Source organism: Esox lucius, chromosome 4, assembly GCF_011004845.1.
Source record: "Esox lucius isolate fEsoLuc1 chromosome 4, fEsoLuc1.pri, whole genome shotgun sequence".
NCBI classification, from domain to species: domain Eukaryota; kingdom Metazoa; phylum Chordata; class Actinopteri; order Esociformes; family Esocidae; genus Esox; species Esox lucius.
The window spans coordinates 8201706-8219163 of record NC_047572.1 but is presented as its reverse complement, the minus strand read 5'-3'; the positions used below and the strand labels follow the sequence as shown (position 1 = coordinate 8219163).

Here is a 17458-nt window from a genome sequence, read left to right as displayed (position 1 = left end):
CCATATGTATTTCACAGAATGAAGCAGATGGTTTTGTTACTGAAGAAAACTACATGTTTATAACTAAATGTTGTTTTACTGATATTAATGGGTAAATACCTGCAAATGTCCGATAACTGAAGTAAAACCAAAGAATTGAAAAAGAGCCAGCTAATGACCACACCACTTTCAGTATTTTTTGACAGCATATGTTGAACTGAAAGCCACTTGTATTTTTTTATGTCCAGATCATTCAAGGTGTTTCTGGCTCTCAGGATATTCCAACACAGCAACAGCACATGCTTTATATGAGGAGAGTCAAAAATAATAGAATATTTACACTGTTATTAATGTGAAATAACATCAAATAACTCATTAATATACGGGTATTTGGAAACATGATGGCCATATTTGTCTTGTTTCCTCACGTGTTCAGACAAAATTTGTACATTGTTTGATTGAAGTTAAGGGACCTATTTTAGGCTCTCATGAGGAGAGCTTGGCACTGTGTTTATATGGGGAACCACACCCATCCTCTGGGCCCTGCCCCCTTTTCACTTTTAAAGCGTGTTCAAAGTGATAGCCTCAAGGAGATCTCAGAAAAAACATACATGCCACAGGGTCTTACAAGATCCCCATATATACACACCCACAAGACCACAGACACAGACATAGAGGGCTCAGCTGCAGAGGGAACTTATACATCATCAAACCTGGAGTATTGCGCTTTAAGTGGAATCTAAGGACACTTGTCGGAAACTTCGAACCACACAGCACAGCCTTTGGACAAAATGGCCTTACGACTGAATTCTGAAAAAGACCCAACAATTGAACTCTTCATTAAGGTCTGTACAGTGTTTTTATTTAAAATGACAACATTGTTGTATGTGTTAATTCTATAATATGCACTTTCTTTTTACCGATATGTGGAAACATTGACACAATGTGCTGTCTCAAAAGCAGAAAAAAACAGATGTTTCATGTGAAAGAAAATGTACAATGTCGAGTTGATTAGCCTAATTAGCCTTCTGTCAGGTCTGCCAGAGCTTCTGTTTCAAAGGCCTCAATGCTCGTATAGTGGTGTTTCGAAAGAGTAAATATTGGCATCAGATCAAGATTTAAAATTAACTTGACCGTATTCAGCTAATGAAATGGGAAGAGGGGGGCAGGGATCTACAACTTGGGCCCTGTCAATCCAAGGTTGCCGCTCTGTTAGCACGCATTGGTCTTCACCGACAGTGAAAGGAGCCTTTATCACTGTGAAATGACGCCCAGACCCTGGATGTCGCCTTATCACCAAACGTCCAGAATTAGCAGACGCCATACTGACAGCCCCCTGACCTAGACTAAGACAGACACACCCACATACACGCATGCATGTGCACGTGCTCTAACATACATAGAGTACACATTCACCACACATAAACAGCACACACACAAACACGCACCAATAAACCAGTGAGTCATTGTTCCCAGATACTCTACATTACTCACTATATAGTTTGTTAATGCCAGATATGGTTTAGCTGGGTCTATGATCTGAGAGAAGAGTGGATATCCATTGTCTTCCCCTCCAACACAATGCCTCCTTTTCCTCTTGAGGAGAAGCACCAAAAATACCTGCAGTCTTTCCCAACACCAGTTATATCTTTGAGATTAGTTGAATAAGAATTCATAAATGTGAATAGAATCAAAGGGTTGGAGGTCAGGACATACTGCAATGTATGTCACGGACAAAGTCAACATAAAGCCATTGGAATTTTTAAAGGGCGCATATATTTTGTGTGGTTTTAAGGGAGTTATTGCATATTGCTGTTGTTGAGATAAACTACAGATAAACTGGCCCGGTCCCAAATCTGTTTATATCTTTTTCCCAACTTCCATTGTCATTGTTTGGTGTGGCAGTGACCCTAGGAGTTAGCAGACCTGAACAAACAGTTCTAAGACTTTGACTAAACCTCATTCTCAAAAATAAATAACATTGTGTTGTCCTTCAGGCTGGTCACGATGGTGAAAAAGTGGGCAACTGCCCCTTCTGCCAGAGGCTCTTCATGGTCCTGTGGCTGAAAGGAGTGAAGTTCACTGTGACCACTGTCGACATGAGGAAGTAAGCCCCCACCACCCTGTGGCCTTGAACCTTTTCCCTTCCTGTGCATCTGTTTAAGGTTTCCCTGACAGAGGGCCCTATTAACAGCCAAGGGAGAACAAGAACGTTTCTGAGAAACCAAACCATTTAATAGGATTAAAGTAAAACTCAATGAGGTGTGACACAGTGAGGAGATATAAGGGCAGACCTTGTGAGGCAAAAGCTTTCCGAATGGACAAAGAGCTCTGTGTAGAATTGAACAAACATCTCTGCCTTGTGTAACTCCAAAGGCACATTACTGGTGAGCAAACACATTCAGGAAACGCTAAAAGGATAATGATAATTGAGGGATTGAGAGAACACACAGCATGCAGCCTTTAAAGCTGACCACTCCCTTGCCAAGGCGCTTTATTTTGTGATAAACGGGCATTGTCGGCATCATTAATGGCTCGATAACCATTGTTTCCACTGTGATTGTGTCACTGAATGATCGAAAAGGAAACTATTGATTTAAGGCTGTAATGATCCCATGAATGACCAGGTGTACTCCCTTCTCGTCACTGCCCTTTGTCCACTTCTCCTCCCAACCCTGCCCTGACACATTAGGAAGCCAGCCGAGCTGAAGGACTTGGCACCTGGAACCAACCCTCCATTCCTCCTCTACAATGGCACCCTGAAGACCGATTTTATCAAGATCGAGGAGTTTTTGGAACAAACACTGGCCCCTCCCAGGTATTGGCAAATCCATTGTATAGGGAAATGTTCAAAGAAAGTGAAAGGCACTCAAACCCATGCTCCTATCGTTCCCCCCTCCCCAGGTATCCTCACCTTAGCCCGCTCAACAAAGAGTCCTTTGACGTGGGCGCTGACATTTTCGCCAAGTTCTCCGCTTACATCAAAAACAGTCCGGCCAACAATACTTGTAAGTAATGTTACAGTCAGTCTACATTGATGTATTGGCCCACAGCTAAGGAGGCAATGGAAAATCTGGGAATTAAACATACCAAACAATATACATGCTATGAGCATATGCCTTCATAAAATGTTTGTTTTAGCAGAATTTTAGGCCTCCGTATGCCTGGACTGAAAAGACTATTCTGTGGGGAGTGTTTTTTTTTCGACCAAGAAATATAATTAACCTGGATCTCGCAGACAGGCCTAAAAGCGCTGAACATAATCCTAATAGACTATTGCACTGAACATGTCTGTTGCTCTCTAAATCCTTAGTCCATGAGAAGGCACTACTGAGAGAATTCAAGAGGTTGGATTTGTATCTAAATTCCCCCCTTCCTGAAGAGATTGACCACAACTCCAGAGAAACCATCACCATTTCCAACAGGAAGTTCTTGGATGGCAACCATCTTACCCTGGCAGACTGCAACCTTTTGCCCAAGCTGCATGTCATCAAAGTAAGCGTATGAAGTTAAGCCTGGCACAAAAGCTACTCTTTGTCAGGGCCCATTCTTATCTATGGTAAATTCAATTTCAATATACATCTCCGATAAAAATTAAGAGACCTCTGCACTTTTTTCTTTCCATTCCAAAAAAGCCAAAAAGGAAGGTTTTGAGTGAGGAACTGAAGGGTTAAAATTAAAAGACAACTGCAAATTGAACGCTTCTGTTCTTTGCTCAAAACTTTCCTATTTTGGAAAGGAAAGAAATAGGAGCATTGGTCTCTTAATTTTTCCAGAGCTGTATTTGGTCTTTAGTTAACATAAATTATTCTCTAGTCCGCTAGTAAGGCCAAGTTAGTCATTTTGACTGAGTTGTTAAGAGGGCATTTAATTGTGTAGTGTCAAATGTATTTAATACATGTGGATGCCTATGCGAAAAACATTTCAATTTATTTCAAATTTTTATTCTACAGTGGATATAAAAAGTCTACACACCCATGTGAAAATGCCAGGTTTTTGTGATGTAAAAGAATGAGACAAAGATAAATCATGTCAGAACATTTAACGTGACCTGTAACGTGAACAATTCAATTGAAAAACAAACTGAAATCTTCGACTGGGAACATTTTTAAATAAAAACATAAGTGTGCACACCATCTTATACCTGGGGATGTGGCTGTATTCAGAATTAACCAATCACATTCAAACTTATGTCATTAAAGTCCATAATTGACTTTGATTAATCACAAATAAAGTTCAGCTGTTCTAGTAGGATTTTCCTGACAGACATTTTCTTAGTTGCATCTCAGAGCAAAAGCCATTGTCCGCAGAGAGCTTCCAAAGCATCAGAGGAATCTCATTGTTCAAAGATATCAGTCAGGAGAAGGTTTTTCTTACGAAGAAAAACATCCAAGCCTGGCTGAATTTTGCAAAAACAAACATCAGATGTCCCAAAAGCACGAGGGAAAATGTGTTATGGTCTGATGAAACCAAGGTTGAACTTTTTGGCCATAATTCCAAAATGTATGTTTGGAGCAAAAACAACACTGCACATCACCCAAAGAACATCATACCCACAGTGAAGCATGCTGGTGGCAGCATCATGCTTTTGAGCTGTTTTTCTTCAGCTGGAACCGGGGGCTTAGTCAGGGTGGAGGGAATTTAGAACAGTTCCAAATACCAGGCATCCGTTAGAAAGCTGGAGATTGAGAGGAGGTTCACCTTTCAGTACGACAACAACCCAAAGCACACATCCAAATCCAAAAAAGCATGGCTTCACCAGAAGAAGATTAATGTTTTGTAATGGCCCTGCCAGAGCCCAGACCTGAATCCAATTGAACATCTGTGGGGTGATCTGAAGAGGGCGGTGCACAGGAGATGTCCTGGCAATCTGACAGATTTGGAGCACTTGTGCAAAGAAGAGTGGGCAAATATTGTCACATCAACATGTGCCATGCTAATAGACTCCTACCCAAAAATACTGAGTGATGTAATAAAATCAAAAGATGCTTCAACAAAGTATTAGTTTAAGGGTGTGCACACTTATACAACCAGGTTATTGTGAGTTTTTTATTTTGTATTTTTCACCCTCAAAGATTTCAGTTTGTTTTTCAATTGAATTGTTCATGTTATAGGTCACATTAAAGGTGTAAAATGTTCTGACATGATTTATCTTTATCTTTTACATCACAAGAACCTGGCATTTTAACAGGGGTGTGTAGACTTTTTACATCCACTGTATGTACAAATAACTCAGTAACAAGTAACATTTTATTTGATATCAATAAATCAATGAATACAGTTATAACAAAGGTTTCATACACTCACAGGTAGCCTACATTTTTTTAAGTGTGATATATTATCTAATGATACACAAGACCAGTGATTGAACACAACCAAATATTTTGTTTTTACATAATCATACATGAAATATATTTATTGGACGCAGTCTTGGAATTTTGCAAAAGACATAATAATATTCTCCCCATTTTGGCATGGTTGTGTAATATTTTGTACATAATCTATAAGTAGAATCACTATCGTACCTCAGTTAGCCATGAAATTTCAAGTTTTAACGCAAGTGGTATTCACGAGCATCCAATTTTCAGCGGTCTGTTTTGGCTTGACAGCTCCACTTTTACAACTAGTGGCAGAAAATCACAGAACGCATCTTCTGTGTAATGTGACTGTTCCTGTTTATATTGTCTTACAGTTCAGTTAATTTCTTTATATTCTGTTTTAAAACAGATTGCTGCGAAGAAGTACTGTAACTTTGACATCCCCGCCCAGTTCACTGGCGTATGGAGGTATCTGAACAATGCCTATGAAAGAGAGGAGTTCAGTCAGACCTGCCCGGGCAACATCGAGATCGAGAGAGCTTACCTGGATGTGGCCAATAAGAGGCAGTAAACCTATAAACAACCAATAACCATCTATTCCACCATAATGTTGTGTACTGATACATGGATACATGGAACTGTATACTCATTCACAAAAAAATTGGGAATTAAGGAGCAGTATATTATAGCGAGGTATGTTATGGGGTCAACTGTTTGGGAGGGGGGGGGTTTATAAAAATTCCTGCATCTGGATGCATTACAATTAGGTGGACATGCAAGGATTCAGAGTTCACAGAGATGCTCCTCGTGTTTAAAGTTCTTATGTTCTTAATGAAGCACTAAAGGGAAAGATGAAACAATTCTGTACAATGTTTTACCAAACAATTTAATAATAGGCTCATACAGCAGTTAGAGTATATGTATGGTGTCACACGGGTTATTTATATCAAGTAATTATAGTGGCAACAAATGTTATTAAATGCCACACTGAATAGGCCAGGTTTGCAATTTGACCATTTATCAAATTTAGGTCTCTTTGTCCATAGTGTAAATATGCCTTTTTTACATGTTGTTTATAACCTCAACACTCTTAACTGTATAAGAGTCTGAGTGTGTATTTTAATAATGTTCATGAATTATCCTATTGTCAGAATTTTTTTTTTTACAGTTCTGTATGGTAACCATAACCACTCCAAATATTAAGATGCCATCAAAAATAATGAATACACCTGTCGGATTCTAGGGATTTGAAGGTGTGAAATACAATTTATTTCATTAGTGTGACCATCTTGTTTGTGTTTGTGTGTGTGTGTGTGTCTGTATGTATGTGCATCTCCAGTACACTGCTGCTCTCTTGTGGGGGTAAGAAATAACCACAGATAAACATTTAAGGCAACACATACAGTATGTAGTCATATCTGGTTAATGTTTTATCATTAAACTAAACATATATTGACTTTGCATTTCAATATTTTATGTGTCATTGTAGTGTTTTATGGTGTTGACTTAGAAATGCATAAACATACACACTGTTGCTCTCAAAAAGAAAACTGTTCTATTAAATCCACATGAAATATTTCATTTTATTGTCAGTCAGCCTCAGGGCAAGGCCCTTGTCAACTGGATTAAAAATATATATTTATATCAATCAAATTCCAGTCTTCTTTTCAGGGTTCGAAGTATAAACAATGTTGTGAGTTGAATCCTCCATGAGGGGCATAGCTAATGTAAGTGTCGGGATGGCAGGTGTTCAGACATCATCTTAACATATCTTTCTCCTTTGGCGCACAGCTTCTAGTTTGTCACACAGTACTTCCAGAAGCATGCTATCAAGGCACAAAAACAACAATAAAAAGAGAATTGTCAATATTATTTTAATCAACATCATCTTTAAAAGTCTTTATCCGCTTTGTATCCTGCTAGGATATGATAACCTGTCTGTGACAAGGCAATCCTCGTCACGGACAGGATTAAACATCCTGGATGTCAACAAAGTTAAACATCCTTGCGAAATCCCTTTCTTGAATAAATATTCCAGTTTAGCTCATATCCTGTCTGTTCTTTGTTATTGCTGATAAAATATCTTTCTTTCAATTTGGCATCCACAGACGTCTGATGACTATGTACTAAAGGAACATACAGGAACATGTGATAAGAGTTTGTGGGATTTATTTTTTTTAGTTACCTCTTTTATTTGTTTTTGGTAAGCTCTGCTCAGACCGAAGGAAGCCTTGGGAACGAAGCTTGTCTGCTGCAGCGAGCTTCAAGACGATCGCTTTCAGTTTATCAACCTAAAATCCACAGACAGATGATGTGTTGTATGACACCGGTTCCCACCCTTTTTCAGTTGGTATACCACCAGCTGTATTTTCCTCTACCCAGTCTGCCACCAAAGTACCCATTTATGTTCATTTTACCAATAAGCCTATGATCTCTTGAGTGTTCTCAAGTACCCCCAGATGAAGGACCCCAGGGATCCCAGTACCCCTGGCTGGGAACCACTGTACAACATAGGGAGCCAGAAAGACCAGTGGTTCCCAACAAGGGGTACTAGGACCCCTGGGGGTACTTGGCCTCTCCACAGGGTACTTGAGAACACTCATGACACCATAGGTTTACAAGTGGAATTAACATGAGGGGGTACTTCAGGGGTACTCCAAGCAGTGCAAAATGTCGGTGGTACAGTAACTGATAAAGGTTGGGGACCACTGAGTCCAAAACAGAACAAAATAGAGCAGTATGGAATAAAACATACTGATTCCGCCAGTGATCTTTTGTATCACATTCAATAAGAATTTATACCCCAATCTTACCATGTTGACAAAGGCGTCTTGCTGCATGGAATCTTTAGCTCCTGAAGGAGAATGAGAAATGAAGCCCATGTGAAACAGTCTCATCACAAGCAAAGATGGACAAGCAAAGATGGACAGCATTTAAAAATTTGAAATACAGATTCCAATTTTTAATTAACTACTTTTCAGTAAGCTACAATTTGTATTTCATTGGCTTGAACTACTGTACAGTCCAAAGTTTTATTGTGACATGATACTTTTAGAGAGCTGGGGTGGGTAATGTGATATCGAAACATACACATCCAAGGTTTGGTGTCTTGATTGTAGGTATGGTCCTTCCTCACCTGCTTTGTTATAGGTTTCCCTGGCTCCATCACGCTGCACTGGAGGGTATAGGTTCTTCACCTCTCTTTGGTCAATCAGCTCTGCATTTTCACCATCCTCTACCTCTGCAATCAACTTCTGGATCAGTTCTGCTCAGAAACAGAAGCTCTCAATTATCGACAATATTATTTCCATCATCAGTACTTAGACCCAAATAAGGAAAAAGTGTCAGTGAACCAAACTGTCACCCTTGAAAACTCCTGTCAAAAAGGCAGACTCAGGCCATGACCTTAAAGGAGCAATCCACAATTTTGCACCTATTTAACACTCCTCATCTACCTAAAAATTAATGAAAATGATCAAGCATGAAATTTTATCAAAACACTGTTTAACCGAAATTCACACAGATCAAGTCCATAATGAAACAATAGAAAACCTGTTCACATGCACTTATTACTACCACAGAATAGCCAGAGGCTATTGTGTGCTGAAGTTTGTGGTGGCTGTTTAAATAAAACAAACCCAATTCTTTGAGGCTGAGGAAGAAACAGTATGTTGTAAAATGATCTACTCCTTAAATTGTTAAAACAAATATAGCAAAATGTATCCCCTTTGCCTTTTACTGTATACTACATTGTTATCAAAAAAGACAAAATATCAGAAACCTAAGGCCTATATATCTTACCAAGTTATCGATTCCACGAAGTCTCATCGGTCAGTTTCAGCAAGCCTTGGTGCACAATAAACATTTTCAAATCAAGGGAAAGTTATTTCCTACCTTCTTGCGGTTCCAAGCTCATGTCTGGATAAAGCGGAAGAGCGTGCGTCTGTCTGGCAGAGAAGATCACAGCTAAAATGTAGAATAGTGCGATGGACAGCATGGTTCCAACAGAATAGGTGACTCTAGCCTGCACTACATTGCTTTAACTGGGAGCTACACTTTTATATTTACCTTGACCATCCATCACGACCGGATCAATATATTATCATGTCACCCAGTCCCAGTCTTAATGGTTTTGACGTGATGGCCCCATCGTCATAGATGCAATTCAGGGGACTCTGTCAACGCAACTAGGGCCTATCTCTGCTTGCTCAGTGGAGCCTAACAAATGTTTACTCGCCAATAGCAATCAGTGTCTGGTAGGCATCCTTACATCCTTCATGTCTGACGGATGCCATTTTTTTGATGGTTTTTCATCCTGTTACAGACATCACTGCGGAACAATACGTATTCCTGTTCTGATGACGGCCTTTTCTATGCACACTCTTTAGATATATGGTGTAGCCTCTGTGCTCCTTTTACTTTGTCTTGCCTGTTGTAATTACTGCCTCGGAGGGCAATGTCATTTTTTTTGTTTAGAGACCTTTATGAGTCAAGGTTTAGGGAATTCACTCATTGGGCAATTCAATGGTGTTTGTTTCTCATTCCGTTCTTCAAAGTCCTGAAGAAGGACCATTTTACAATACCACCCTGCTCCTCTTAGTTATGCGAACGTGTTCAAATGTTACCTGAAAATAAATAGTATTGCATAATATATGCAAAACCATCCAAACATCTACACGTTACACAAATATTCCTTTTAAGCAAGACCTTGTTGCTATCAATGACTGTGTAATCAATGTGATTCACTATTGAATATATAGTAAATGTAAAAAGGGTGCAAACAGTAATTCATAGAAAACAGACAAGACAATTAAAAAGGGTACAAAGAAAGACGGTGGGTCATGCCGTAGTGTTGCTCTGGGTTTTGGAGGCCTCTTCGTCAAAATGAAAGGTTTCTAATAACTAGGAAATAGGAGTTTGATCAAAAGGGCTCAGACTGTTGTAAATGATTGATAAGGTTGTCATAATGTTGATCACAGGTTTCAGACATTTCTGTTCAAAACAATCTACGGTCTTACCTTTATACATCATCTGCTCATTCTTAGGAGAACAATAGCATTGGGAGTAGTGTAGAAATCAAGCAGGACTAGTTTTCTAAACGTGAAGTATTATTGAATTTCAAGATAAAAACAATGTCTTATGTGAATGTTTCATGTCAATGTTATAGTCTATACGAGCTACAGTATATAAAGAATGTTAGAATAAAGAGCAAAAGCACAACAGTCTGTCATACTTGAAGGCTTATGACAGACTGAAAATTATAATTTTAACACATATTTTTCTGCAATTCTGTGCACTTTGACATAACTGCTAATTTGACTACAGATAAGATAGTCAGACAAACACCCTGAATATTCCCTCCAACACATGCAGTTCAGATCAGTTCATGCCATGGTGGCCTTGTGATGATGAGAAAAAACACTGCAAACTTTGCTAAAGAATAGCTACAAAAATAATATATACATTTAGTTGTACTTCTCAGCTCAACCATACAGTAAAGAAAAACAGAAATCTAACATTTCATTTAGAATGTTTTCATTTTGTTCAAAGAATATACTTTCCTCAAAAACATGTCATCATTACTGGCACCCCATTGAATGATTTCTGAACAATTGAGAGTCAATAATGATGACATGTTTTTGAGGGAAATATTTCTCAAGATGTTTGTACAGTGTGTGCCAATAATCACCTGGGTGTAGGTGTTCTTGTCTAGTTGCCCTACATGTAGCAAAAATCATTGCTGATCTCTTAATGCAGGCTACTTACTGATATATGGTTAACACATAAACTTGAAAAAAAACTATTAGGCATGAAAATGATTGAGTTATGTTATGCTGATGCCTAGATTTCCAAAAATATATGTGGTCTTTAAGATTTTTTATTGGAATCTGAATTTTTTGTAGCGTCTAATATTGTCATATGGTGTGACATGAAAGTTATCATATATACAATGAAAATGGGGTATACTTTTCCTAAGAAACTCACTTAATTGTAATTCTTTATCATTACTATTTTTCAGATCCAGCATTTCCTTGAGAAAATTCATATTTATCTTAATATAAAATTATTTTTCTTAATCATTGTGCAAAGTTCTCAATCTTTCAATATATTTTAGATTAATTCTGGCAAACCCATGTATGAATCTAACAAAATGCTAGTGTCTCTTGCAGGTATTATTTTACAAGCCTTATTTTGGTCACAATTCTGAATGTCCCACCAAATGATATAGTGGCACACCATAGGATGAACCACACCATACTACAATTTGCCAATGCAAAAACATGTAATATATACATTTAACTTTCAAACAAAAACTGTTTAAGAACAATCACACAATGGTGTGACACTAAACATGGTCTAGAACTTGGCTATCGGACACAGGACTATTGAAGAACACACATCTCACTAGAAAATCAGTCATATAAAAAGGGTTAGGTTAGTAATGAGTAAGTATGACAAATGGTGTAAAAACTGTCTTCTTCAGTGGGTGCAAAGGTAAAATAATAGGCTATTTTGACTGTGAGAGTTCAGCTAAAAGAAGAACATTAATAACACTAGGATTAGCAAGGTGTTCAAGGTTGACCCAACTATAAAACTTCAGCCTAGTTCACTTGTTTTCATGTGATGATTGTCACAATCACAGGCCAGGTGCAGAGCAGGAAGTCAACAACACAAAATTATCCATAGCAATGGCGTCATCTTTGCCCTTTCTCTTAGTTTAAGATTTCTCTCCATTCCTTAGTAAAAGTTGGTCTTAGCAGCTTTGTGAGTAGGATTTAAGAAGAAACTCTTAGCAAGGAACTTTTCCTGCAGTTTAGGAGGCATCTTAGTGGAAAAGATAAAATGTTTTGTGAATACGGCCATGAATTTGTTGTGTTGTTGTTTCCTGTGTTGTGCATTCCATAGAAAGAGCAAATTAAGAGAAAATCTGAAAAATCTAGTTAATTTTTTTAAATATCGAGGGAGGGAAATGGAAAGCAAGTTTGTGTGTGGTTCTGGGTAATATATTTTACAGCATTTATTTGTTTTTGTTTTTATTTCTTTTGGTGCTGAAGTTGTTGGCTATTGTTTAATACATTTTTAATCTAAACTGTTCTCTTGTTGTATTTCTGTACATGGAAGCTATTTAGTTGTCAGGGACCCAAGCTGCAGGTTGGATTGAGTATTGAATAGGTGAATTGTTAGACTGGTGAGTGCTCCTTTTTGAACTGCTTAAATACTTTATGGTCATTTTCTGACTGTGTTTATTTAATTTTTTTTTTTAATTCAGATATCAGGTGAGCCTAGTGTTCTTTAAAATTGAACTTATTGAATATTGAATAATAATGAGCTAATTTAAAGTGAGTACCTGCCAATTTGTAATGTAATTAATAGGTAAATATATCTTGGCCACTCTTTATTTTCTTACTTTGTCTTTGTAAGTTATGCAAGAACATTTAACACATTTCTGCCAATAGTAGGCCATCCAAATTATGTAATATAAAAAATGTATATGTACAAATTAATTTGTCTATTGTATTGTGTTTTTAAGTTCTACTGTATACTCTATGTCTCATGCAGAGTTTAAATCACCTCCTAGGATATTTCATGTGGGATTAATGAATCATATTTAGCTATTGTTATTAGAATCAGAAAAAGTTTTATTGCCAAGTAAGTTTCATAACAAACAAGGAGTTTGTTCTGGTCCGTTCATGCAACAATTTATACAAAAGAAATGAAAACAGTGCACTGAGCATGAAAACAGTAGATTGAGCATTAATAAAAAAATAAAAAAATATGTAAGATGCAAGATTTCTCCAGTTGAGAGTTATGTGTGTATGTGGGGAGGGGTTTTAGATTGTTCCAGTTGAGGGTTGTGTGTGTATGTGGGGAGGGCTAATAGATTTGTCCAGTTGAGGGGTTGTGTGTGTATGTGGGGAGCGGGCTATAGTCAGTTTGGTTCTGGGGGCATGTTCATGAGGCCTACTGCTGTAGCGTAGGAAAGAATCTGTTCACGTGGTGAGGTCTTGATAGACCTCAACCTTCTACCAGAGGGGAGAATTCTGAATTGTCCATTTCCAGGGTGAGAGGGATCAGCCCCAAATTCTGCTGCTCACCTCCACCTCCTGGAGGTGTGTAGGTCATGTAGAGACAGCAGGTTGCAACCATTCACCCTCTTTACAGCCAGCCCTTGTCCTTGGCAGTGGTTGCAGTGTACCAGACGGTGATAAGGAGGTCAGGATGGACTCTATTTTGGCAGTGTAGAAGTGCACCATCATAATATTTAGCAGTCTTTTTCAGCTGCCGCAGGAAGTACATCCCCTGCTGTGACTTGGCTTTCTTTGTAAGAGAGGTGATGTTCAGCTCCCACTTGAGATCCTGGGCGATTGTGGTGCCCAGAAAGCGAAAGGACTCCACAGAGGTGATTGGGGAGCCACCCAGGGCGATGGGGGGGAAGGGCAGTTAGGCTTCTCCTGAAGTCCACTATCATCTCCACTGTCTTTAGGACACTGAGCTCCAAGTTGTTCTGACTGCACCAGGATACCAGATGGTCAATCTTCCACCTGTAGGCGGACCAGTCTCCATCAGAAATAAGTCAGATGAGGGTTGTGTCAAACTTCAGGAGCTTGACAGGGTGGTGACTGGAGGTGCAGCAGTTGGTATACAGGGAGAAGAGTTGGGGGGACAGGACGCAACCTTGAGGGGAGCCGGTGCTGATGATTACGGGGTCAGTGCTTCCCCAGCCTCATGTGCTGCCTCCGGTTGGGCAGGAAGGCTGTGATCCACCTGCATGTGGACATGGGCATTCCCAGTTGGGAGAGTTGGTCTTGGAGCCAAGCGGAAATTACGGTTAGGTCCGGAAATATATGGACATTGACACAATTTTCATAATTTTGGCTCTGTACGCCACCAAAATGGATTTGAAATGAAACAACCGAGATGCAATTGAAGTGCAGAATATCAGCATTAATTCAAGGGGTTGAATAAAAATATAATATGAACCAAGATGTTTTTTTGGCAAAGACTCATCTTTCCTTTCTATTCTTGAGGCTTATGAATGGTTTGCACCTTGTGGAGAACTCTCTATATTTGCTCTTGTGAAGTTTTCTCTTCATGGTTGACTTGGATAATGATATGCCTTCACTAGGCTGGATGTTGTAAAAAGTGTTTTTTCTTTACCATGGAAAATATCCTACAATCATCCACCACTGTTGTCTTCCATGGACATCCAGGACTTTTTATGTTGCAGAGCTCACCAGTGTTTTTCTTTTTTCTCAGAATGTACCAAACTGTTGATTTGTTCCTGCTATCTCTCTGATGGATTTTTTTTAAGCCGAAGGATGGCCCGTTTCACTTACATTGAGAGCACCTTTGACCACATGTTGTGGGTTCACAGCAACAGCTTTCAAATGCGAACGCCACACCTGGAATCAACTCCAGAGCATTCACCTGCTTCATTGATGAAGAAATAATGAAAGAATAGCCCACACCTGTCCATGAAACAGATTTTGAGTCAATTGTCCAATTACTTTTGGTCCCTTGAAAAAGAGGGGGCTACATGTTAAAGAGCTGTAATTCGTAAACCCTTCCTCCAATTTGGATGTGAATACCCTCACATTAAAGCGGAGAGATGGCACTTTAAGCCCATATTCATTGTTAAAATATTTTGGTAAACAGACAAAATAACTAAACTTGTGTCAGTGTCCAATTATAGTGACCAATTATATGTACTGTAAAGTGTTGAATGGAGAAGTGATGTCCACAAACAGTATTCTGGTGTTCCAGGGGAGTCCAGATGCTGGAGGATGAAGGGAAGAGCCGTGGTGACCGCATCATCCACAGACCTGTTGGCACCGAAGGCAAACTGCAGTGGGTCTACACTGCGTACACATTTATTAGGCAAATCATATTCCGCAAGATTTATTTTATTGTTGAACAAACATAATGCCCTCAGTCAATCCAAATTATAATTGAACCTCAAACCTGAATGTTTAACAAAGGATCTTTCTCAGGGGAATACATAAGTTTGCACAATTACTAGGCAACAATTAGTGTGTATAATTATTAGGCAACTAAATTACAAAAATAATTTCTCCAACTCACTTGTTGATTCTAAATTTTTTGAGTAAGTGCAACAAATAAGCAACACAAAATGAAAATTCAATAAAATTTCTGGCTTTTCAAAAATATTCAGAGACCGATGGTCCCCAATTTCTCAATAGGATTGGGTCCCCAAGTTCTCAATAGGATTTACGTCAGGTAAGGAAGGGGGCCAGGTCATTATTCAGGCATCTTTGAGGCCCTTGCTTGCTAGCCAAGCACTGGAGTCCCTGGATGCATGTGATGGAGCATTGTCCTTCATAAAGAACATGGCCTTATTGAATGCTGAGGACTTCTTCCTGTACCACTGCTTGAAGAAAGTATCTTCCAGAAACAGGCTGTAGGTACGGGCGTTGCGTTGGACCTTTTTTGGACCTTTTCAACCCAAAAAGGTCCAACTACCTCATCCTTAATGATAGCAGACCATACCAGTACCCCTCCTCCACCTTGCTGGAAGTGATGCCCTGTCCATTAGTGATGGACACAGACCCATCCATCAAGATTCACTCTCATTTCATCTGTCCATAAAACCGTTGAAAAATCGGTCTTCAGGTATTTTTTTGCCCAATCTATACGCTTCAACGGGTGAATCTAATTCAGTGGTGGTCTTCTTTCAGCCTTCTTGACCTTGGTCATGTCTCTGAGCACTTGACACCTTGTACTTCAGGACACTCCAAGTAGGTTTCAGTTCTGGAATATGGTGGCACTGGAGGAAAATGGGTTCCTGGTAGCTTCACATTTAATTCTTCTCAAGTCTTTTGCAGTTAATTTGCGTCTTCTCTTCTCCATGGATTTGTTGCACCCCAGTTGACTATTCACAACAAAACATTTTAGTGTCATTTTACAATTTATGACTTTTTAGTCTCAATTAAATTTATTTTTTGGCCCATTTTACCTGAGGTCATGAAGCTGCCTAATTATTATGCACACCTTAATATTAGGTGTTATTCACTTTTGCCACACCCTCCTTCATTACACCAATACATTTTACCTGAAAATGATTCAATCAAATGAGCATTCAAATTTATATGGTTTGGAGTTGGGAAATGTGCGTAGAAATAAAATACAATCAGAAAACTCACTTGCTTAATAATTGTGCATGCAGTGTAGAGGCAGAGTTGGAGATGATTGAGATGGGTGATTGTATATGCGCCCCAATGGGGGTGTTGATGGTTGGACAAACAGGGAGAATATATTTTGTCAGGACTGGTCCTTTTGTCTTTCAAATCTGCAGTAGAACTCATTCAGGTAATTGGCAAGTCACAGGTCATTAATGCCACATTTCCACTGGGGCCAAACACTGGTATTTTACAGATTTTTTTCTGTTTCCACTGACCCAGGCCAGGGCCAGTCGGACACAAGGCCATGGCCGAGTAGCCCGGCTCTCACTTGGTGCCAAGCCCCGGACTTTAGGACTTAGGGCGGGGATTATGTGCTGTGCAAACGCAGCATGTTGTTCTATTGAAATGGTGATGTGTATCATTTGCTTTAGGCTTCTTATAATGGTTTTCATCCGATCTAACAAACAGATCCCTGATAAAATAAAGAAAATGAAGCAACAGTACGGGGAAGCAAAGATTCACAAGAGAAATAGTTGGAACGGCCGAATGTGGTACGATGCCGTTAACTCAATAGAAAAACGCAGCGCTGAGACCTAGACGTAGCCTGCAGAACCTATAACACACTATAATCACCTCAGAATTCTCCCGAATCCTTCTATTGAAGGTAGTTATGCAGTGTCACGAGTGTAGGTGGAGTTAGCCAGTCATAGGAATTAGAGGAAGGAATTACTCAAGTTCAAACTTTGTATTATACACAAACTGAGCATGGTGTTATTGTTTATTTAATTTTACTACCAGAAAAATATTGCCTTTTATTTTTCGTCATCGGAAAACCACACTGCGTTGATAGTTTACTCCTCCCTCCCCATCAGAGCCCTTCCTTAAGTCCTTGGTACCAAATGTATAGTGGAAACAAGAGATGTTGACTATGATGCGCAGGTTGGTTATTTGTCGTCCAAAAGAAGATAATATAAGGATTTAAAATGGAGTTGCCCGATGTGCTGAAAATGGAGGAAGAGA

General features: G+C 39.1%; 2 protein-coding genes across 2 annotated transcripts; one reads left to right on the top strand and one right to left on the bottom strand.

Annotated features, from left to right (window-relative positions):
- Positions 1–555: 555 nt before the first annotated feature.
- On the top strand, positions 556–6768 carry clic2 (chloride intracellular channel 2). The gene is made up of 6 exons (XM_010865245.4): positions 556–824; positions 1977–2086; positions 2672–2797; positions 2884–2987; positions 3293–3474; positions 5707–6768. The coding sequence occupies exons 1-6, from the start codon at positions 771–773 to the stop codon at positions 5866–5868; spliced, it is 738 nt and encodes a 245-aa protein (XP_010863547.1). The 5' UTR covers positions 556–770; the 3' UTR covers positions 5869–6768.
- urp1 (urotensin-related peptide 1) lies at positions 6451–10780 on the bottom strand. Its single transcript, XM_034292009.1, has 5 exons — positions 9192–10780; positions 8434–8562; positions 8111–8151; positions 7483–7588; positions 6451–7123 (listed from the first exon to the last, which is right to left on the bottom strand). The coding sequence occupies exons 1-5, from the start codon at positions 9292–9294 to the stop codon at positions 7092–7094; spliced, it is 411 nt and encodes a 136-aa protein (XP_034147900.1). The 5' UTR covers positions 9295–10780; the 3' UTR covers positions 6451–7091.
- Between the last annotated feature and the right edge of the window lie 6678 nt (positions 10781–17458).